A 24,490-nucleotide genomic window follows, 5' to 3' on the forward strand; every position below is an offset into this window, starting at 1 on the left:
GTTCAATTCTTACATCCACACGAACTTGAGTTCAATTCTTACATCCACACGGTCATTTAGTATAGGAATAAAAAAGGGAGATCTGAACCCAGGTCAGCAGGTTGATAAAAAGTGGCTTACCAGCACCACTCCATTACTATGGTTTTTTTTGGGGGAGGGTTTAACGTCTTCTAAGGCCAAAATCGGCCTATGAGACAAAATCAAGTACAATGCTGATTGTCACTTGACATCCAAGTGTGACGCTAAAAGATGATCTTGATTGACATCTTGCAATAATAACCAATATATATATTGGTGGATCAATTGAAATCACAAATTATGGTCAAAACAAATTTTATGAATACGATCCAGCTTGAAATTTGCATAAACTTTAAATCTGAGTCCCAATTTAGATAGCATAAAACTATACACAATGAGAAAAGACCACTGTCAATGGAAGAGCCACACATGATTAGTCATAACAAAGCAATCTCCATCATTGTTCAAGGCTCTACAAGCATTTGTTACCAATATGGGTTTGCCTTTACACATGGTGCATATAAAAGATGGCATCAACTCCCTTTACACAAATTGAGTGCCACTTCAAAAAGCGCTTCCATCAATTCCATGTGATAGCGTATAGAGAGAGAAAGTGTGCAAGCACAGTGGAGCAATTTCACTGCCTTCAATCAAGAACGCACTCCACATTTGCAAGCAGTATTGGCTTAAACAACCTTCTAGTGTTTGGTTGCACAAGTTAATAGTAGAGCAATTTCAATTACTAGTTTTCATCTGATTTGTGTGTTTCCCCTTTAGAGAAGCCCATTTCTTTCTGCACAAAATTTTTCTTGCAGAAAACTTGCCATCAACTTTCAATGATATGATACAACCTAATTCAAAGTACAATACTCCAATCAGTAAAAACAAATTGTATAAATAAGTTTTCTTTTGTTTTCCTTTTCAAATCTCTGTATGATGCTCTCAATCTCATCCTCCCATGACTCCGACATTTCAAGCTGCATGAAATAAACAGCAAAAAGAATTAAAGGCAGATGTAAGTAGGCTCTTAGATCAACGGCAGACTTGACTAGGCCCTCAACCAGATTTTGCATTTGGATAGGGATATAGTTACTATTCTGCAACTCACCATTTGGCATAGCTTGAGGGCCAGTTTGGCTCCTATTGCAGCTCCATCATGATTATCCTTCACATCAAGATTGACCACCAAAGCACTCTTCATCAAGCTTTGCTCCCGATTCTGGAGGTCTACAAGACAATCCCACCAGTCTCTTGAACATTCTGTACTGGCTTGGGAGAGCTATTTTCAAGAAGATTTCACTAAAGACTTACAGGTTTTCTTACCTTCAATCACTGAATCAAACACCCTCTCTTCAAATGTGAACACCACATCAAAAGCACCATCAGCAGCATTATCTTGCCACCGTTGTGGAGCTTCTTTAACACTGAGGTTCCGCTTGAGCATTTGCAGCAGCCCATTCTTTTTGTATCTAAATTAGTAGTCAAGGCTAAAATCTTGTCTAAACCACTTAAATAAATTATAGACTTATTTGATAGCTTCTTGTTGTGTCAATCCTTTACTGTCACATGCAATTAAATTGCAAACTAGAACACAGAACTTGCAGCAGGCACGCACACAACACATTTGCATCCACTTAAGCCCATCCCGTGCCCATCATAGTTTGGAGAACGGAAGTCGTATGTTGCAAAAAACATGCATTTAACCATGATATATGAGGTGTCCCGTCTAATAACAACAACAAAACAAATTGGCCCCACAGAATTAAGTCTCTTCACAAACTGAACAGGACTCTTAGATTGCACCCAGAGTGACATCCAGTCTGAACTCGTACACATAATGCGCCGGCATTGACGATATCGCTATTGAAATAGATAGACGAGGGGATCAGCACAAACGATGCTCTGCTGCTAATGCTAAAGGATTAACTGTACTTCTACATAGGCCAAAATACTTGAGACAGCGCACTTTTCTGAGGCAAGAAATTGAAGGATAAAGTAGAAACTGAAGAACTGCATACAACATCCATTTGTATAATTTAGAAGGCTTGATTGGTCACAAGGTTAAACATAGATGATGGCTAGGTTCCTGCATTAGTGGATAGGTGGCACAGAAAATGGTGCTTCAGCAGGATACTGCCCATCCCTGGCAGTGTTTGGGCTGCAAGAAATGGGCAGTATACAGACAAGCAATTCGTAAGTAATAGAGGCGCCTTTCCTCCTGCTCTAAACAAAAGGGGTCTCCCTCTCTAACCAAGGCCAGGAGGCTTTGAAACATCTTAAAACCAGACTCCATACAGGATGTCCCTTGCTGACACTGGTTATAGATGAGAGCAGGCGCAGCCAACAGGCTATTGATACTTTTCAGCAGTCCTGCAAGGTCAGGCAGCACATTACATGTGGATCAGACAGCACACAACTTCCAATCCAGCAATCACAGACATTTGTTTCTTTGCTCCATCTAGCTCTAGTCTCTAGATGCACAGGTCACAGACCTTAAGTAACTTTATGCAGAAAAATCTATCCCTCTACACAAAGATTTAGAGTTGTCTAGCTTGGGTAAGATCAGCAGGCAAACCCCTGGAACTGTTGGACAGAGAGGACATGGCACGTTTCCAGGAGAGGTCACTCTCAGGCCATTGCATCATCAAGCCATGTATCATAGAAACAAGTAGTACATACAGCATGTCCATTTCACCACAAACTGAATGCTCTCAAATCAATCAAAATCATTGCTTTTATCAAATATGAAAAAATTCCCTCATCACAGTATGAGAAAGAGTGATAAAAAAGGAAAAACCAGAATGTCCCCCCTGCAAATACATGCTCTTTTCATAAGTGGAAAACCATCAAAAATAACCAACCAGATACTATTAACTCACATACGTTTTCGATAAGTCTGGCCATGTGGTTGCATTTACAACTTGCGTCAAAATGTGTTTGACATGCCATTTCAGAACGACACATGTTTCTGTTCCCTTAGATAACATGAGATAGCAATAGAATTTCATGCCACTTAAAACTCATAGGATGTTGATTACTAGATCCAGAGATCTTTCATATGGCACCAAAGTATGCACCCATGTGTCACACATCTACAAAGTGCTAGACCCCCATTTTCAGAGATATGGAAATGCCTCAAATTGTACCATTTCCCCTTATGCATACCACCCATAGTTGAGTCAGTTTGTCTACCACCCATACTCAGGTTCAGAAAGTGCAACCTGCATGACATCAACCCACATCAGTGCCTCCCCACCCTCAATAGTCCAACTCATCAGAAATATACTCATAGCCACCTCATCCTCTTTCCCTTGTCATACATCCTCTTTCCCCTAACATCAAAGATCCAATACCACACACACTTCCAACAAGTTACCTGGATACAGATGATCATGCACATGCTTTTCTAGGTGAGAATCATGAAAATCAGGATGCCCAAAGCACAGCAGTTACCAAGGGCTTATCCATGCATGTGCCGAGGACTTCAAGCTCGGCAGCCCTTGTACCAGACAGAGCCAAGTACTTCACTCATGGCTACAGCATGTACAAGACAAAACCAGAGCACATGGCACATCGACAATACATTGCTACCCTGTATCACTCCAACCAAAAGACACAGTGCATCTATACTTCAACCGTTCCTTTATTTTCCAGAATTGAGTGCTACAATTTTTGCTGCGGCATAAGGTAGCATACTATTTCTAAAGTGGTCTCCCTCAAAGTTTGTCTTCAAGAGGGACACAGTCGCTTAAAGCTTTACTATATCATGCAACACAAGGGTGTCCATACTTCATCTATCCATTCTGAGTGAAAAATACAATCCACTTTTATAGGAGTTTATCCTTGCCTAGCTCAATAAACCATACTGTTTAGAGACCCACCATACACATTTCACTTGGACCACCAGTTAAAAATGTAAACTTCATCAAAAGAGATCAAACAGCACTCAAGAATAATCAACACAAATGGCACACAATGAGTGGAATACAGTATTACCACCACAAAATGTACAAACTACGTACAACATGCTGTACAGGCTGAAATATGCCAATAAGGAAGTGACAAAGTCCATTGTGTAGAAGCTTGGACAGAGGATGCTGTCAGGAAACATACAACCTTAATTCTTCTGCTCTATAGTGACATAGAAGTTCTTTGCCTGAAACCTAACTTAATGGGACTACTGTTTTGTAGGATACAAATAAGGATCTTTGCGCTTAAGATCCTCAAACATGACTCGATATGGTGTACCAAACTCGTATATATTTGGTTCTCTGATAGATGGTCCAGGTAGCTTAACGCGTGCACCAGTTCCATATGAGCTAACATCCAAGCCTTGCCTCAATAGCTGAAGATGTGCTTCCATGCTTCGGTTCTGATTGGAAGCGCAAACCATTGCAAAGCGAAGCTTCATATCTGTATGGTAAACTTGCATGAAGATCTGACACACTTTGCTGCTAAATCTGATTAACAGTACAACCCCATGTCTGTGACTCCAGACTGTGGATCTATAGCTTTAGTATCATGATGAGAGCGTTGTCTGCACAACTGCCCTATATGGCAATTCATCAGTCCCACACTCCACCTTGTCTCTTGACACTTGAAGTAATTAGGGTGTCTGCAGATTCCAAAACAATGATAAACATGTTTACAAATATGCCAAGAGAGAACAGAAAACGTTGCAAATTTGATAAGCAACCTTAAAAGTAAGTCAATTGCAAGCATTAGCACAATAGGACATACTGTTATCCTTCACACTAAAACACAATGATCTTGACAGCAAAAATGTTGCAAAATTGAGCAACCTTACAAGTAAGTCAATTGCAAGCATTAGCACAATAGGACATACTATTATCCTTCACACTAAAACACAATGATCTTGGCAGCAAAAAAGTTGCATTAAATCAATGATACAACCAAATTCATTTACGATACAGGAGGAAACAGAGAGAATATTTTCATATTTGATCTACTAGAACTCTACTTATGATCCTTGTAAAAATATATATTGCAGCTTTTGCCAAGCATCCTTTTGTCAAAAGTGGATGGAGGAATGGAAGCATGAAAGAATGCTGAAATAGACTGCTGTACACAAGACAAAAGAGAGAGAGGAGAAAACACAAGAATGTTGCAAAGGAGAACTCAGAGATGAGCTCGGGAGTTGGAATCCATATACCAAACACAAGACAATTGCATACAACAATGAGTAACTGGTTACCTGGGCACTCGCACCGGCACCCTCTCTCCACAGAGCATTCATTGGATCTACAAGTGATGAATAACTGAATGTGGAGGAAGGAGCCTGAATATATAGGCAAAGAATAATGCAATAACTGCATCAGGTCAGCCAGCAGTAAATGCATAAATCACCATCAAAATGACCAAACAAAAAATACCCAAACTAAATACCCCATGCCCAGCTCACTCTACAATGCATAGACACACACACATGAGCTAACAATACTACTAACACCCTGTCACCAAGTGATGATACTTTTTACAGTTGCTTTTCTAATTTACTTAAATAAATATTTTATTTTTCTTTTCTTTTGTTGCTGTTGCTTCTTACCCCCAGAGTTCTCTTGGAATAAGCCGAGATCTTTGCATGGCCAAAAGAGGCAACCATTGGGACAAATTAGACTAATGGTTTGTCAGAGCCTTAGGACTAGTTCCATATTGAATGGGCACTGAAGAATAGAATGCCAATGGTTTGGGACTGTGTGCCTAGCCACTAGAGATGGTGCAGGACAATGAGCCTGGCCAAGACAAAAGATGCACATGTGAGAATGCTCACGGAATAAAAGTCACCGTAACTAGGCCATATTACACTTTTTGATGTGGTCACAATGATAAAAGTTGCTCAGAACAACTTGAGAAATGCAAGGGTCACCATCCCTAAAATTTAGAGAGTTACTATTTTTGGACCCCAGAATCTGTTCGCTTCATTATCTTCGTTTTTGCACGAGGATTAATTCTCTGGTCTGTGCCAAGGTAAAATTTTGCACCAATCATGGAGAATTCTAAACCGAAAGGTTTAAACGGGAAAATTGTTACATGTATGCCATGTGGCACAAATTCCCAAAAGAGAGAGAGAGAGAGAGAGCATTAAAAAAAACGTAATACACATAAGAGGCAAATGGAAGAATGAAGTTTTGAGGAGCTGAGAGCAAATTGCTACAAGAAAATTAGCCATGGAGAGTACTTCTACATCTCTGACTCAAGTACGGAGGTAGAGCTTACTCCCTTTAATCAACTTTCTTGCTATTCTCAGAGAAAATGCTTCGCATGATGGGTTGATTCCATTGAAGGTACAATTCTATGTTTTCTCTGAAATTCTGCACATGAATCATTGAGTATTGGTCATAGAAAATACAAGACATGCTAGACAGTAAGAACAATGAATTCAGAGATCTGCAGACTGTAATTCTGCACACGAATCATTGAATTTTGGTCACATGTTGAACAGTACAAACAATGAATTCTGCACATGTTGGACAGTAAGAACAGTGTGCTGGACAGTAAGAACAGTGAACTCAGGACATGCTGGACAATAAGAACAATGAATTCAGAGATCTGCAAACTACAATTCAGCACAGAAATCATTGAGTTTTGGTCATAGAAAATGCTTTCCTAAAAGGGATGTTGATCTGGGCAAGCTGTATTGTTCCTATACAACTGGGATTTACTCAAAAGAGATGAAAACCAACTGTTCACAGGTTATGTATTTTGAAACATTATCATTTTTTGTAATTTTCCATCTTTTAATTATGGAGAGGGGCGCCGGTCTTCAGGGTCAATCTGGTGTTAAGTGAGGGAGTCAGATCTTTGCTTATGTGTGTGTGTGTGTGTGTGTGTGTGTGTGTGTGTGTGTGTGTGAAGACCAGGTGTTAATTGAAGGAACTACTGCTTTATGTGAGTCATAGACCGGTTTCATGGTTCCATCCCCGGGATTTGAATTCTTTTCTGTAAGAATTTAAGCTCGGACAGTTTTGGGTGAAAAGGCCATACACACAGGTTTTACAGTGATTACAAGACTAGGGAGATGGCAAACATGGATAAAGGCAAAGGAAAACTCCCTCATGAAGAAGAGAGTTCTTCTGCTCGTAGACACCGAAGAGAGAGTATTGGTGCACAGGTGTCAACACCTTCTAGAACCGACATTGAACCACAGGATGCAGAGCAAGAACACAAGGACTTGTTTATGACACAACTCCTCACTATGGTTGGCTCTTTTGAACAACTTGTAAAGAATCCTCGGATGCAAAAAATTTTGAAGCCACATAATGAGGATTCTCAGGTTGAGTCATCACATCATACCATGGAGCGCTCAAAAATGCAAACTTCTAATGTACGTGAACATGTGGAAAAGACACCAAACATGAAGACAAGTCCAGTGCAATAAGAAGCACAAGCACAGGACCAAGGAGTGAATGGTCAAGGCAGTAATGCACAAGTGGCACAGCAAACTATTCCTCCTCAGTTTGCTACTTATCCTGGTTACTTTGGTGGTGCGTCAGTTTTTCAAGCAATGGTTGGATTACCCACGGGTTATCAGGGATACTTGCCTAGAGGGCCACCAAGAATGATGCCTATTGAGGCAATGAGCCCACTTTATGCTAATAGTGGTCTACAGCCCGGTTATCAAACTCTGCAGAGTCCTTATTTGATGCCTAGAGTACAAAATGCAGCCGCTGGTTTTTTTCAGCCTAGTGGACATATGGCAGCTAAGACATGTGAAATAAATGCTGATAATGCGCATAAGGGACTCCCCATTTTACATCCACCTGTCTATGACAACCTGACACCAAAAAGTGCAAAGTCTAAAGACTATAAAGAGGGTAGTCAGGTAATAAAGTTTGAAACCTTCAATGGTATGCAAGATAAGCTGAAAGCTTTGACATTCATACAACAGTTTGATGCAACTTACACACGAGGGAATTTTACTGAGACTTCTAAAGTGCGGAAGGCTGCAACTTTTTTGAAAGGTAATGCTTTGCAGTGGTGGAACATATTGTTGATGCAAGGATATGCACCTGCCACTTGGGTCAATTTTAAACAGTTGTTTGCAGCCTCATGGTTAATTAACACGTTTGAAGCAGATGTCATGACTGCATGGCATAAATTGGACGCGGCAAATTGTACGGATTTGGAAGAGTATAATAAAAATTTTTGGGAAGCACTTTTGCTAGTGGTTCTTACAGGACAGTGCCCCTGTCAGAACAAATTGAAAAGTACTGTTGCGACTTTGCCCGAAGCCATCAAGTATTATTGTACCAAGACTAAGGTTACAAATATGGTACAGTTAATTGAAAACGTTGGTGTGGCAAATGCATTGTTGAAAGGAAAAGCTGACAACTTTAAAGGCATTGAAAAGAAGGATTCTCAATCTAAGCAGGATCCTGGCAAGAAGAAGAAGCAATTTCCAAAAAAGGCCAGCTTTACAAAGAAGTTTTTTTTGGAAGAAAAGATTTCCGCAGCAACCTCAGACTTCTTTTAAACAAGGTAAAGGATAGAAGAGGCTACTTTTTGGCAAATCATTTGAAGAAAGAAAGGCTTTAATGATGGCTGGTAAATGCTTTATATGTAAATAGAAAGGCCATATTGCTTCTACGTGCACACAGCAATCTTCTAAAGATGCGGAGGATAAAGATGCGCCAAGTAAAAAGAAGCCCAGCATTGGCTTAGTGACTGATATGGTGGGAGATCAATCAGATCAATCAACTGATGATGCTACAAAATTGTGCAGAGCTTGGGGAAAAGATCAGAGATTCCACAGTGCTTATTTTCTTTGATCCTGGAGCTCGTGCAAACTTTATCTCACCGGCATTGGCAGCTAAGATGGGTATACGTCCCGAGGAAATGAGACCAGTTGGACAGGCTGATTTAGCATGCCTAGGACATACTGAACCTGTCACCCCCATTCTTGACAAACTTCGTATGCATATTCAGAGCTATGTGGAAACAGAGGAGTTCCATATTATGCCTTTAGAGGGTTGTGATGTTCTATTGGGTATCCCATGGTGCCACAAGAACCACGCTATCTTGGATACTTACAATAGAACAATTACTCTTGTACATAGGGGCAAGACTCATGTGTTAGATGTGAAGCTTAAAGGAGAGTCTATCCCAATTGTTTCTGCTTCTACAAATACTTCTGTAATGAAAAATCATATTTCTGCATACTTGGTTTTTGCAAAGCAAGTTAATGGAGTTGACAGTAATGTGTCTGTACTAGATGAAAGTAGAAGGGCTTTCTTGGATAAATTCAGTGACTGTTTCTCAGATTCGTTACCAGGAGAGTTACCCCTTAAGAGGCCTAAAGATTATACCATAGATCTTATTCGAGGGACTAGTCCGCCCAATACGCCACTGTACAGGGTCAATGTGGTGCAGCAAAAAGAGATTATGACACAGGTTAATGAGCTTTTAGAGAAGGGACTAATCCAGCCCAATAGTTCTCCGTTTTGTTCACTTGTGTTGTTAGTTCAAAAAAAGAACGACTCTTGGCGAATGTGTATTGACTACAGAGCCTTGAATAAGAACACGATCAATAATAGGTTTCCGATTCCGAGGATAGATGACATTTTTGATCAATTACAAGGAGCAGGAATGTTTAGCAAGATAGATTTGAAAAGTGGGTACCATCAAATCAAAATCAAGCTAGAGGATATCCATAAGATTGCTTTTAGAACAACATTTGGTCTCTATGAATTTTTAGTCATGCCGTTTGGATTGACCAATGCTCTTGCTAAGTTTAACAGGATGATGGATAGAATTTTCCACCCTTATCGAAGTTTTGTTGGCACATTCTTAGATGATATGATTATCTTTTCAAAGAATAAAGAGGAGCATAGAAAACACCTAGTTGCAATATTTAATGAGCTCAAGCGTAACAGATTGCTCATTAATGGTAAGAAGAGTGAATTCTTTTTGGAAGAGATTCACTTCCTTGGGCACGTAGTTTCTAAAGATGGTGTGAAGATGGATCCTGCAAAGATAGAAGCAATTGTCTCTTGGCCACACTTGAAAACCGTTCATAATGTCCGCAATTTTCTTGGCCTATGCTCTTACTATAGAAGATTTGTAAGACACTTTGCAAAGATTGCTTCTCCTTTACATGCGCTTGAAAACAAGGATATCAAATGGCAATGGACTGACAAAGAGAAATCGGCATTTAAATGTTTGAAGGGAAAAATGACTACAGATCCAATATTTATTTTGCCAGATCTATCTAAGCCATTCGTAGTGCAATGTGATGCATGTGAAAACAGCATTGGTGTTGTATTAATGCAGAATGGCCCAGTTGTGGCATACGAGAGTAGAGTACTTTCTGTCATTGAAAGAACTTACCAAATTTATGAGAAAGAATTATTGGCTGTGATCCATGCACTCTCTAGTTGGAAGCCCTATTTGCTTGGTGCTGATATTGTGGTGCAAACGGATCATCTAACACTTAGATACTTTCTCACACATGCTAAATTGTCAAAGAAACACATGCGTTGGGAAAATTTCCTATCTATGTTTCATTTTCATATAGTGCATGTGGAAGGAAAGAAAAATATAGTTACAGATGCTTTATCTCGCAAACCACAAGTGTCACCTATTTCAATTCCTTATCACCATGAATTGAATAATATGAAAGAGCAGTATGCTGATGACAAAGATTTCTTTGAAATCTATGAACAATTGATCAATGGCCAACATCATGATCATTATGTATTCAAAGAAGGCTTTATCATGATGCATGGAAGACTATGTGCTACAAAACAGTTAAGGACAAAAGTTTTATTGGAAAGTCATGCTCCACCGTATGCAAGACATCGTGGTATTGATGCTACAATCAAAGCAATAGAGACTTTCTTCTATTGGCTAGCCTTGAGATCTAATGTTGATGCATATGTCAGATCTTGCCTTGTATGCCAAAAGGTCAAATTTGATAGACAGAAGGCACCAGGGTTATTGCAACCACATGGATTTCATTTTTTATCTTCCAAGAACTTCAGGGAATGACGGAATCTGAACTATCATTTGCAGATTCAGCAAACAGACACATTTCGTTCCTATAAGGAAAAAGATTAAGTCAAAATACATGGAAAAGATATTTATGCAAAATATCTTCAAGTACCATGGAATGCCACAGTCAATTGTGAGTGATAGAGACCCAAGAATGACTAGCTTGTTTTGGAAAGCATTGTTTGAAAACATGGACACCACACTGAAATTTTCATCTTCTCTCCATCCACAAACTGATGGACAGTCTGAAGAAGCAAATTCAATTGTTTTAGATCCACTGAAGTGTTATGTTTCAAATCATAAGACTTCTTGGGAACACTACTTGCCATTGGTTGAGTATGCATACAATAATACTGTGCACTCATCTACTGGCAAAGCACCTTTTGAGATTGTGGAAGATGGAAAGACATTGCCTTCCATTTTGCAAGCAAAAGATAACATGTTTGAAGCAGATCGTTATGTAAAAGATTGGGAAGAAGCATATAAAAAGGTCAAGTATGCCCTAGAAAAGTCACAAGCTAAACAGAGAAGAGTTGCTGATAGTCATCATTGGGATCTTTTGTTCAAAAAGGATGATTGGATCTTATTGTGTTTTCAAAAGGCACGTTTGAGAAAACAGCAGGGCAAGGAACGTTTGTTTCCAAAGCTAAGTATACATTACTATGGTCCTTTTCAAGTCTCAGAGAAAATCAATGACGTAGCATATTGGTTGAAATTGCCAGAGAATTGGAAAATTCATAATGCATTCCATGTGAGCCTATTGGGGCCTTTTATTGGTGAAGTGCCAAAAGATATGATTCAAGAGGAACAGCCTAAAGTAGAGGAATTAGATGAGATTCTAGTTCCTAAGCATATCCTTGCACATAAGGATAGGAAAGTGAAAGGTAGAGTTATAAGAAGATTTTTGGTGAAGTTCAAGAACTATAACACCAATGGATGCCAAATGAATGAAAAAGGCTAAATTGGCAGATTCCCCTCAGTTATTGCAACTTTACCGAGAAGCTTTCTTACTGGAATCTACAGTGACTTAGAATGCTTTTTGAAGCAATGTACATTCTCTATTGTACAATTGAATATTGCATCTCATTGAATAATGCACAATGTATGGTTTACATTTAGCATTAACATGTGTATCATTGAATGAAAGCTCAGTGCTTTGAAGTTGTATTTCTTACACTTCAGTTGAATGATATGCATGTTGTGACACTAATAGTTCGCGCATACGTGCTATTGCCCTGTGTTGCATCCGGAAACATATATATTAGAAAGGCTCCTAGTAATCATAGTTGGATACAGGATGTAATCCTCCACCTATGTGAGACTTGAACTTGCAATGATACAAATGGTAGTGGGGAAACTCCTACCATCGCCCCGCGTCATCTGTTAGCAAGTGATACATGCGATGGCACTAATAACATGGAGAATCTTGTTATCGCCCTGTGTCATCTATTAGCATGTGTGGCATGCAATCGAGGTCGCTTGCTTCTTTTAAGAGGGGGGTATGTCACCAGGTGGTGATACTTTTTACAATTGCTTTTCTTATTTACTTATATAAATATTTTATTTTTCTTTTCTTTTGTTGTTGTTGCTTCTTACCCCCAGAGTTTTCTTGAAATAAGCCGGGATCTTTGCATGGCCAGAAGAGACAGCCATTGGAACAAATTGGACTAATGGTTTGTCTGAGCCTTAAGACCCGTTCCATATTGAATGGGCATTGACGAATAGAATGCCAGTGGTTTGGGATTGTGTACTTAGCCACTGGAGATGATGCAAGACAATGAGCCTAGCCAAGACAGAAGATGCACGTGTGAGAATGCTCACGGAATAAAAGTCATCGTAACTGAGCCACATCACACTTTTTGATGTGGTCACGATGATAAAAGTTGCTCCGAACAACTTGAGGAATGCAGGAGTCACCATCCCTAAAATTTAGGAAGTTACTATTTTTGGACCCAGAATCTGTTCGTGTCATTATCTTCGTTTTTGCACGACGATTAATTCTCTCGTCTATGCTGCATAGTTACGTCAAAACGGCCCGAAACAGCCCCTAATCAAGTCCGAAACCCTAAAACGTTTGATGATCCTAGCGAAACGCGTTTCGACAGATGAAGCGTTTCAGCCTTCCCGTTTCAATGCCACATGGCATTTCAAGCAGGGTCCGAAACGTTTTGCGAGACATTTCGAGAACAGACAGTCAACTTTTGGCAATACATTATTTCTTCGTTAAATTTGACGGTTGATCGTTTTACATAGCCTTCTATGTCGCTAACGAAACGTTTCGTTCTAACCTTTAATGTTAATGTTTCAACTTTTTTTTAAAAAAAAGCTTTTTTTCGTTTCGTATTATTCTTCCCGTATGAAGACGATTGCACCACACATACTCCACACCTGCCATGAAGTCAACCAATGTAATGGACTCTAGAGAAACAGATTCGAATCTCCCTCTTTCAAGTCGCTAATGCCAAACAAGGAAAAACGACCCTCTCTCTCTTCTTGTTTCTCTCTCTGACTTCGCACCTACCTCATCAACAGTGAATCGAATGATGTCTCTGCACTGTGCTGTAACCAAATCCAATAAATAACCCCAGCTCAGTGGCCCACACAATGCAAAGGCTGCAACAGAGAATACTCTCTTTTTTTTTTCGTAAATTCTCTCTCTCTCTCTCTCTCTCTCTCTCTCTCTCTCTCTCTCTCTCTCTCTCTCTCTCTCTCACAGTAATACTTAACAGTGGACACTCACTCTGTTATAATGATTTTAATAACAGGTTACAGATAACAAATTTTAATAACAGATAAGATCTCTCTCTCTCATATGAACCACCAAACACTCTCTCTCTCTAGCCTTATTCTTATGTGAGGTCTGATTACTCATGAATGTTGAGTCATTATGTATATGACAGGTCACAGAACTCTCTCTCTCTCTCTCTCTCTCTCTCTCTCTCTCTCTCTCCCCCCCCCAACCCCAAGCCTCTCAGGGACCTATGCGTTGAACCTTATCTTGATTCCTATACCTATAAATATGTGCACTAAGCATCAAGTGAACTCATCTCACTGAAGGACCAAACCACAAGTCACTTCAATTCAGCCTAAGCCTCAAACATTCACATCTCACACACACATTCAACTCAAGCTTCAGCACACTTCAACAAAGCCTCCAAGTTCAACACACTCTCTCCTTTTCTCCCTCCCTTCCTCTCTCTTTTCCAAAAGTGAAATCTCAACACAATCTCTTATCCTATAATCTCTCTCTCTCTCTCTCTCTCTCTCTCTCTCTCTCTCTCTCTCTCTCCTTGCTACCTCATAATGTTGTCATGGAAGCCCAACTAAATGAAACCCCGAGAGAGAAAGAGTGGACCCAAAGTGACTATTGGTGGCAGCAAGTTAGTCCTACAATAGAAAGGCGGATGGAGCAAGACGTTTGAGTATCGCTTTTGTGGCATCAAAAGATGTGGAGGTGCTGATCAAGTGACGGCGCATCTCCTTAATGTCCCCGGCCATGGTATCAAAGGTTGCGACAAGATACCACCAAAGGATCGTGCTCGCATGGCAAGGGATGTCAAGATGTATCCCGAAACTAGGCCCCCAAAGGACACTCACGTCGTCCGAGCGTAAAATGCCTTCAACTACAACTGCCACTAGTGGAAGTCGAGCTTGTGAGAGCGGAGCAAATCAGTCTGCCACTTTTCTTACAACTGCGACAAGCAGCAGAACACAAGGTACATCATCCATTCCTCGTGGAAAACAAGGCAATTTGTTCACTGCATGGCATCCACAAAGGAAGGCTCAAGTAGATGCAATTGTCGCACCTTTTTTTTACTCGTGGAATTTCATTTAATATGGCACGATCTCCTTTTTTTAAGGAGCATGGTTTTTGAAATAGCCCAGTTTGGCCCTTCCTACCAACCTCCCTCTTATGATGCACTACGTGAGAAGAGGAAGTGACCAGCATAAAGGCTATCACCACACCAATTAAACAACAGTGGGATACCTATGGGGTGAGTCTCATAGGTGATGGTTAGTCTGACATACGCAGCCATTCCTTGGAACGTGTCCTTGTTTTAAAACAAATGGTCGCTAGTCCATCTTGGGTATCATGGTCTACTTCAAAGTCAGCTTTGGGTCAATTGTGCTACACAACGATAACCCAAGATGAGTATTGGGAGGAAGCAAAGCAATTGCTTCTTCTATGCTTACCCATGGTAAATCTCTTGCGGCAAGTGGATGGTGATGTACCATATATCGGTAAAGTGTACGAAGCAATGGATCATCTCATTGAAAACATCTGTGCTCTTAATCTTGCTCCACCCAAGAAACAAGAAATTGAGGAGCTTGCAGTCAGCAGATGGAACCAATACTACTCAGCACTTCATTGTGCTGCTTACAATTTGGATCCAGAGTTTCAACACAAGGGAAAGCAGCTCCAGTCGGATGCTGAAGTAACTGGAGGCTGGAATACCACACTTCAAAAATTGGTGGCAAGTCCAGAGAAATGTCGAGAAATCAAATTTCAACTCACTAACTACCGCAACAAAGAAGGCATATTTGGCTGGCCTAATGCGCAACGTGATAGGTAATCACAGAATTGCTTAGTTTTTCAATTTATATAAAGTTTTAATACACCTTTTCTAACTATACATTATTTTGGACTGTTGTAGATTCCATGTAGGTGAAGTTGCATGGTGGGAGTACTATGGAGCTGATTCTCCAGAGCTGCAAAACTTGGCTATCAAAATCTTAAGCAAGTTTGTGCATCTTCTGCACTTGAAATACTTTGGAGCACATTTAGTCATATACACACCAAGAAGAGAAACAGGCTAGGCACTCAGAAGGCTGATGATTTAGTCTTTGTTAATGTAAACTTGCATTTGCTAACAAAGATGAAATCCGAGTATACTCGTGATCTTTGTATTGGATTTCATAAAGATGAAAACAATCCAGGTTCCATGAAAGAAGCTGAAGATGAAGAGGAGGAGGATGCTGATGAAGAGAATCAAGATAATGAAATTAATGAGGATGACAAAGAGGAAGAGATTCTAGATGAGATAGATGTTTGATGTATTTGTATTTTCTTTTTGCTTCTTCTTGACATGTCATTTGTATTTCGCTTTTAGTTCTTGATGTTTAAACTCAGCCCTTATATCTTTGATCTTTTGCAAGTTTGGCCTTCCCTTCGTTATAAATTTAGAAAGATATTTCCATTCTATATATTCCAAGTTTCAACCTTCAGCTTTAAGTTTTTCAATACTTCATTATTGATAAATTAAGTTTTCTTGCAAGTCTTAGAATCTTTTTAAGTAGAATACTACGCAGTATGGACCCCTCGTATCTCCTTGATGACGTGGTGTTCCCGTTCCCGTTTCCGTTTCGCCCCTTCTAAAAATTAACGTTCCCGTTCCCACGTTTCCTGCAACTATGTCTCACGCCCAAAAAGGGAAACAAGAGAAGAGTGAGGTGGAGATGCAATACTACATGCTGAAGAATGCTCATGCAGTAGGTGCCACTTGGACAATGTCCCTCGTGGGAAAATTGTTCACTTGCCCAAGCACCCTAGTACAAAGATGATGAAAACATGCAATGCATTGGAGGAATGTTGGACTTTGTGTGGTGCCGAGAACCATAAGGATATGCCCATACTCAATCTCGGGAGGTGGCTCCATGCTAACCAAGTGACGAAGGCAAGAAGAGAAGAGGAGGAAGAAGATGTAGAGTAAAACCAGCCTTCCTTCTTGGAATGGGTGGTGATAACCTGATTTAAGAGTTAATTACAGCAATAAATAAATGCACATAAAATGAAATACACACTTTACCATAACATTCTTGGACAGTAGACACCCTGTTGGCCCCAAAATTGGCGCCCCTTGCGGTATTTCTTTAGCTTTCATTCAATTGGAAGGAGTACAACTTGAGATTCTTCATTTCCTCCTGCTAACCAATTGCTCTTGCTGTCATAAATGTCCAGCAAGCCTTTTGGGTCATTTGCCCCTTGTTCACCCAGGACTTCTTCTCCAATTTGACCCTCGGCTGGCCAAATGCTGCCCCAAATCAATTCGGGATGGGCTGGCTCCTGAAATCCCTCGATAATCTTCAATTATCAATTGCTGATTTCAGTCCCTTGAGCCTTCAATCTTTGGCACGGATCCCAAGGTGGATGCTAAACCCTAATTTCTGCTATGAATTAGGGTTTACTGCAGAAATTACAGATCAGCCCACCAAAAATGGCTGAGATCTCCACCGAATGGCTGAGAATTGCTGAGAATGGCCAAGCATAGGCTGAAGGAGATGAGAGAATGCTATAGAGAGAGAAAATTTTGAGATTTGTCGCAAAGAACTGATCAAAATCAATTGCTGCCCTACTGTACTAGCCCCAAACAAATGCACCAACAACAATAGGAGCATCAGAGACTGTGATCTTCAGGAGAAAGTGCATTAGCAGATTGTCAGCTTCCCAAGGTCAAGAATATGCAATCTCCATCACCAAAATGGTCTCCAATGGCTGGGAATTGGCCCCAAAAGCTGGCAACAACAATCCAACACCTCTTTCCAACAACTCCAAAATGAAAAAACAAGATTTTCCTCTCCCTTCAGCCCTATTTAGCCTTTCCCCCACTTGCATGGGAAAGTTTTGCCAAGTGGCAGCTTTCTTAATCCATTTTTAGCAATTTCCAGCCATTTAATTAATTTTCAGAATTAATTAATTCTGAAAATTAATTCAACCCTTAATCCATGCCCAGAAAATTGACCTTGCCCATCCAAAAATTAATTGGCTAGGCCATTTGCAACCCAAAGTGGTCCCATGCATTAACTGACCCTTGGACAAGCATTAATCCATTAATTAATACCTAGTCCCTAGTGTCACCACTGACACTTAACGACCAATTAATGGTCCGAGGAGCAAACTGACACCAAAATTCACCTAGAATCTAACAAGCGTAACTTGTTACAACTTTTGCCTTTGACACCCATCTTTTTCACAAGGTCCTTCGGTCTTCAACTGTGAGAAAGTAGCTTGCACCTCACATGTGCAACACATGTGCATCTTTTAATTGCACATTTGATTAATCCTTTAATCAAATCTCAATTAAACATAAGCAAAGCATCAAATTTTCACGTCCTCATGACAGACCACCCCCTTGAAATCCTTGCAATCGTCCTTGATTGCATTGTAATGTGTCAAAGCAAACAATACTGCACTGGAATTTTCACAAGGCATCATAGTCAACACAACATTGGCCACTGTTGACTAACTATCTCATATGCCCACCATTTGCTGAAATTTTCCAGCCAGCATAAACATAGCATAAAGCTCAACAATAGTCTAGAACTATTGCCAGAAACTCATCAGATGCATCCCAAACTCTTGTTTCTCAACAGTGCTGACTACACAACCATAGTAAAGCATAAACCAAGCCGAAAATTTGGCTGAATTGTCAATGACATTCGTTTACATGCGACTGTCCATGGAATCAGCTGTAAACTATTAAAAACTGAGCATGACCTGATCATAAACTAATCATGGACTGATATGAGAACTGATCACAAATGGCTGCAAATGTGACTCCAAACTTATCACAAGCTGATGGTAAAAAAAAACTCATCAGAAACTGATGCAAAAGCTAATGCAAAATTGATCCCAAAGTGATCATGAACGGTTCTCAAACTGATCAAAAACTGAGCTGGCACTAATCAAAAATCGATCTCAAAACTGAGGCAAAAACTCAAGCCAAACTCATCCAAAAACTCATGCCAAACTAGTCCAAAAACTCATGCATAAGTATAGTCTCAGAGCCGTGGTGACAACCATACTCATATACATGTATCTCACAGTGACTAGTACACCGAGTAGTGACCTCATGGCAGACATACTATCAGCACAATACCTTGGATGTATACTGAATACATCCGAGATCCACTACATACGAGAGCTGTCCAAACCCGGTGGAGTGGGAGTGCTACCTCCCCCTTGAGCATCAGGCAATGCTCCGAACGCCCGCTCTGCTGAACCTGAGTAAGCCTGATCCAAAGTCGGCTCTAACTGAAAGGCATCGAGATAAAGTTACAACAACTAAGGATGGTCTGCCAAGTCATCCTCTTCCATCCATTTTGCATCCATTGGTGAATAATTTTGAAACTTCACTAAATATCTTCTGGAAACTTTACCTCTGACCTTCTTCCTTTCCTTATGTGCCAAGCAAAATCTCATCTAGTTCCTCAACCTCTAGCTAAATTTCAGCAGATACATCTTCTGGCACATCACCACGAAAAGGTCTCAACAAACTGACATGAAAGGCATTGTGTATCCGCCAAAGTTGAGGTAATTTCACCAATATGCAATATCGCTGACCTTTTCCAACACTTGAAAGGGCCCATAGTATCTCATGCTTAACTTCGGATACAACCTCTCTCTTCCCTTCATCTTTTTCAGCCTTGCCTTTTCGAAACGCAACAATTCATAATTGCCCTCTACAAACTGCAAAGCACGTCTATGGCAATCAGCCGCCCGCTTTTGCTTGTCGTATGATCTCTGAAGTGCATACTTTATCTTTGCATAGGCTGCATCCAAGCTTTCCACAAAGCGATCAGCCTCAAAGATCTTACCCTTAGTGTGCAAAATAGGTGGAACCTTCTTGCCACCCTCAACCACCTCAAATGGAGCCTTGCCAGTGGAACTATGCACCGTATTATTGTATGCAAACTCAACCAATGGCAAATACTGCTCCCACTGTGTCTTGTGGTCTGAAACATATCACCTTAAAAGATCCAACACTGTGGAATTTGTTTTCTCAGACTGACCATCTGTCTACGGATGGAAGGATGATGAGAATTTTAGCGTGGTACCCATATTCTCAAACAACCCCTTCCAAAATAGACTGGTCATCCGAGGGTCTCGATCACTGATGATCGACTCAGGCATACCATGATACTTGAAAATGTGCTGCATAAATAATCGTGCCATGTGATCAGCCTTTATCTTCTTCCTCACCGGAATGAAATGGGCTTGTTTGCTAAACCTGCAAATAATAGTCAATATCCCATCATTCCCTGTAGGTGTCCTAGGAAGCTCAAAGATAAAGTCCATAGCAATGCTCTGCCAAGGCCTATCTGAAATAGGCAAGGGCTGCAACAAGCCCGGCATCTTTTGCCTATCATGCTTTACCTCCTAACATATGATGCATGCCCTAACATACTGCTCTATATCATGCCTCAAAGCTGGCCAATAAAAGAAATGTTGCACTGCCTTGACTGTGGCATCAATACCTCTGTGTCCTACATACAGAGAAGCATGACTTTCAATGATCACTCTAGGCCTCAACTGCTTTGTGATACACAGTCGTCCATGCATCAACAAAAATCCATCTCTTAGCATAAAATGCTCATGCCTTTGGCCATTGCAAAGCTGATCATAAACATTAGTAAAGCCCGAATCAACAGCATATTGCTCTTTCATGGCATCCAACTCAGTGTAATAAACCATAGTGACGGCTGAAATTTGTGGCTTACATGACAGTGCATCAGCCACAACATTCTTTTTACCATCAATGTGTATAACCTGAAAATGAAACATAGAGAGAAAATTTGCCCATCTCATATGCTTCTCTGACAACTTTGTTTGCGTCAAAAAGTACCTCAAAGTCTGATGGTCTCTCTACACTGTAAAATCAGCCCCCAACAAATAATGTTTCCACGTAGACAGTGCATGAATTACAGCCAAGAGCTCTTTCTCACGAACCTGTAAATTCCTCTCTGCACCGTGGAAAATTCGGCTCTCTTAAGCCACAACTCGGCCATCTTGCATAAGGACAGCCCCAATGTTGTTACCACATGCATCGCACTGAACCACAAATGACTTCCTTAGATCAAGCAACACAAGCACAGGATCTGAAATCATATTTTCCTTCAACTTTTCAAATGCTGAAATTTCCACTGCTGTCCATCTAAATGGCACATCTTTCTTTTGCAAAGCATGCAATGGAGATGCAATTTCAACAAGCCCGCATACATACTTCCTATAGTAGAAACATAAACCCAAGAAGCTGCGGATCTCATGAACATTCTTCAAAGCTAGCCATGAACGTATTGCTTTAACCTTAGTAGGGTCCATACGAATACCATCAGCCAATCCAATATGTCCCAAGAAGTGGATTTCATATTAAAAAATTTCACTCTTCTTGTCATTGATAACCAGCCTATGCTTATGTAGCTCATTGAAAACAATGTCCAAGTGCTTTCTATGCTCCGTCTCATTCTTTGAATAGACAATCATGTCATCAAAGAAAGTACCCACAAATGCTCTATGTGGCCGAAAGATGCGATCCATCATCCGATTAAAAGTGACAGGAGCATTCGTAAGTCCAAAAGGCATGACAAGAAATTCATATAACCCAAAAGATGTCCTAAAAGCTGTCTTAGGCACATCCTCCGATCTAATGCGTATCTGATGATACCCACTTTTCAAATCTATACAGCTGAATATTGCTGCCCCCTGTAATCTATCCATAACATCATCGATCCGAGGAATCGGAAAGCGGTTCTTTATCGTGATCTTGTTCAGAGCACGATAGTCAATGCACATACGCCATGAACCATCCTTTTTCTACACTAAAAGCACTGGAGAACAGAAAGGAGATGAGTTGGGCTGAATCAGCCCTTTTTCTAACAGTTCATTTACCTGACTCATAATCTCCTCCTGTTGGGCTGCACTGACTCTACAAGGTGGCTTATTAGGAGGGCTACTTCCAGAGATAAGGTCTATGCCATGATCTTCGGGTCTTTCAGTGGTAGCTGCCCTAGAAGTAATTGAGAGAAGCAATCAGCATACATTTTCAAAAATGACATGCGATCCTTCTCTAATTTAGACATATTCCCAACATTCTCACTATCATCCTTATCCTTAGCAAAAACTAAATACGCTGAAAGATGATTTTTCATTACTTTAGAAATAGCAGCTGCAGATACAACAGGGACAGATTTCCCTTTCAACTTTACATCAAGTGTGAGTGTCTTTCTCTTATGTTGAATAGTGATCTCTTCTGCATATGAATCAATCACTGCATGCATACGGTGACACCATGGCATTCCAAGCAACACATCACAACCCTCGAGTGGAGCAATGTAAAACTCTTCGCTGTCCACATATCCCTGTATGTGCAACTGAAGCTTTCCAATGAGTGGTGTCACAGGTTATGCATGACCCTTACATGCCATTCCAACTTCCCCCATGGCTCCCATCTCATCCTCTTTGATGTCTAGACGGACTACCATGTCAGTAGAGATAAAGTTGGCTCGTGCACCATTATCAAAGAAGATCAATGCATGCCGATCCCTAATTTTGCCCCATGCTCTGCACAACTCTGAAGCATCATCATTGGGCTGATCACTAACAACATCGGACACCAATCCCACTGATGTTTTGGGCCTTTTACCCTTAGGATCTCCCTGATTTTTTTATTTTGCAGCTTGCTGCCTATTGGGACAGTTCTTTGCAATATGACCCTCCTGTTCACAAATAAAGCATTTATTTGCAGCCATCAATTCCCTACGTTGTGCCAATGTTTTCGAGCCCTTTCTTTACTATTTTGGCCTCTTTTCAGGCTGGTTTTCAGATATGCCCCCTTTCTCAGCCTTTAACAACTTTTTATTCGGCTTCTCCCCACTCTCTTGGAAGCCCGAATCCTTTCCACGCAGCAAAGCATCAGCTGTAGCAGCAATCTCTATGAGCTGAGACATGCTAGACATGGTGGATTTTATGCAAAAATCCCTAATTCCTTTGGGCAGCCCACATACATATTTTTCCACTTGCTCATGAAGGGGTACGGCACGATAAGAAGTGACAGGCAACAATGCATCCCAAAACTTCTTATTGTATTGCTCTAAATTCTTACATTCCTTTGCATCAAGCTTGTTCCAAGCTGTCATGATGTCCACCTCAAAGGTACTAGTCAACCAATTTGATGCAAACATTTGCTTGAATTGTACCCATGTTGACGGTGCTCTACCTTGCATCAAGAGCGTGGACCACCATTACAATGCATTCCTCTTCAAGAAAGTGGCTGCCTTTCGAATCTTAGAGGATTCGGTGAAGTTTCCCCATGAATAAGCTGCATCAAACTGCTGAATGAAGGTCAAAGCTTTCAGCCTATCTTGTGCACCATTGAAGGACTCAAACTTCACTGCTTTTCCACCCTCACCATAGTCTTTTGCTTCCCCTTTGGGAGTTAAGTTGTCATACACTGGCTGCTGCAAAAAGGGTGCATTTGCTGTATTTACATCATGAACAAGCCCAAATGAAGCATTTGGATGACCAGCAGTCATTCCTCGAGCCCCATAAGCATTCGGGGGTGCAAATGCATTGCCAAACATTCCACTTTGTGCCCCAGGCATCAAGCCAATGCTACCATACATAGGGATTTGCACATTTCCAGTCATATCAGAATACAATGGACCTTGCACACCATGCATTGGCTGCTGCATACCATAGGGATTTGTGCCATGCATTCCCATATGCAACCCTTGGCCAACCATTGCGTGAAAAATCGTGCTACCACCAAAGTATCCTGGCTGCCCCATCATAGCATGCATGCCCGGCTATCCAAAATCCATTGGATTGGCACTTTCATAATGGCCTTGCATTTGCATTCCTTGCCCCATAGATACCAACTGTTTAGCTTCATTGGCCTCTTTAGGAGCTTCAAGTGAAGGATTTGGCACTACCTTCGGTGCATCTTGGTGTCCCAAAGGTGTAGAAGTTGACTTCTTCTTCTTGCCCTTGCTGTCGTTCTTCAGAGCATTCAAAAATCGGGTAAACTAAGGATCCTTTGCCAATTCAGCAAAGAGATTTGCTGCTGTCCTCATCCGATTCTTGCACTGGTCATCAAATTCCTCTTCACTTTGCTCGTCATCTACCTCATGACGGCTTGAAGGCCTTGCATCTTGCCCAACAGCAACATTTTCAGCTTGTTGTCCATCATGAGAGCCTTGTCCAAGATTAGGCATTGCATTTCCTTCATTCCCATGAAATGTCCATACTGAGAGACATCATCACTGCTTGATTCCATCTCACTGTATGAAGACATGTTGCTGGAATTTCTCAGCTGAGCACAAAAATCAGCACTAGCACAAAGCTTTGGCTTGCAATCACGTGCCTCGGGCTCACCAAATCAAGAGATTGAGTGATTATCTCGGCAATAGAACCATGAAACCAGCCTTCCTTCTTGGAATGGGTGGTGATAACCTGATTTAAGAGTTAATTACAGCAATAAATAAATGCACATAAAATGAAATACATACTTTACCATAACATTCTTGGACAGTAGACACCCTGTTGGCCCCAAAATTGGCGCCCCTTAGGGTATTTCTTTAGCTTTCATTCAATTGGAAGGAGTACAACTTGAGATTCTTCAATCTCCTCCTGCTAACCAATTGCTCTTGCTGTCATAAATGTCCATCAAGCCTTTTAGGTCATTTG

General features: G+C 40.8%; 1 protein-coding gene and 1 pseudogene across 3 annotated transcripts in view; both read right to left on the bottom strand.

The window, feature by feature from the left end:
• Positions 1-429: 429 nt before the first annotated feature.
• The window catches only part of LOC148027189 (uncharacterized), a 39,855-nt gene continuing 15,794 nt past the window's right edge, over positions 430-24,490 (bottom strand). The window contains exons 2-6 of one of the 3 annotated variants that reach the window (XM_087691731.1): positions 5,234-5,317; positions 4,215-4,633; positions 1,342-1,487; positions 1,127-1,245; positions 430-995 (exon numbers count right to left, since the gene is read on the bottom strand). In XM_087691731.1, coding sequence (XP_087547857.1) covers positions 894-995; positions 1,127-1,245; positions 1,342-1,487; positions 4,215-4,450 — 603 coding nt within the window. In that variant the 5' untranslated portion in view covers positions 4,451-4,633; positions 5,234-5,317 and the 3' untranslated portion in view covers positions 430-893. Of the gene's footprint in view, positions 996-1,126; positions 1,246-1,341; positions 1,488-4,214; positions 4,634-5,233; positions 5,349-24,490 lie in introns of all 3 variants that reach the window. The other 2 variants (XM_087691732.1, XM_087691729.1) reach the window with 2 other exon arrangements.
• On the bottom strand, positions 21,775-23,337 carry LOC148027190 (uncharacterized; annotated as a pseudogene).

The sequence above is a fragment of the Lygodium microphyllum genome, chromosome 13 (genome assembly GCF_053477565.2).
Source record: "Lygodium microphyllum isolate KBCC chromosome 13, Lygodium_microphyllum_v1.1.10, whole genome shotgun sequence".
NCBI lineage: Eukaryota > Viridiplantae > Streptophyta > Polypodiopsida > Schizaeales > Lygodiaceae > Lygodium > Lygodium microphyllum.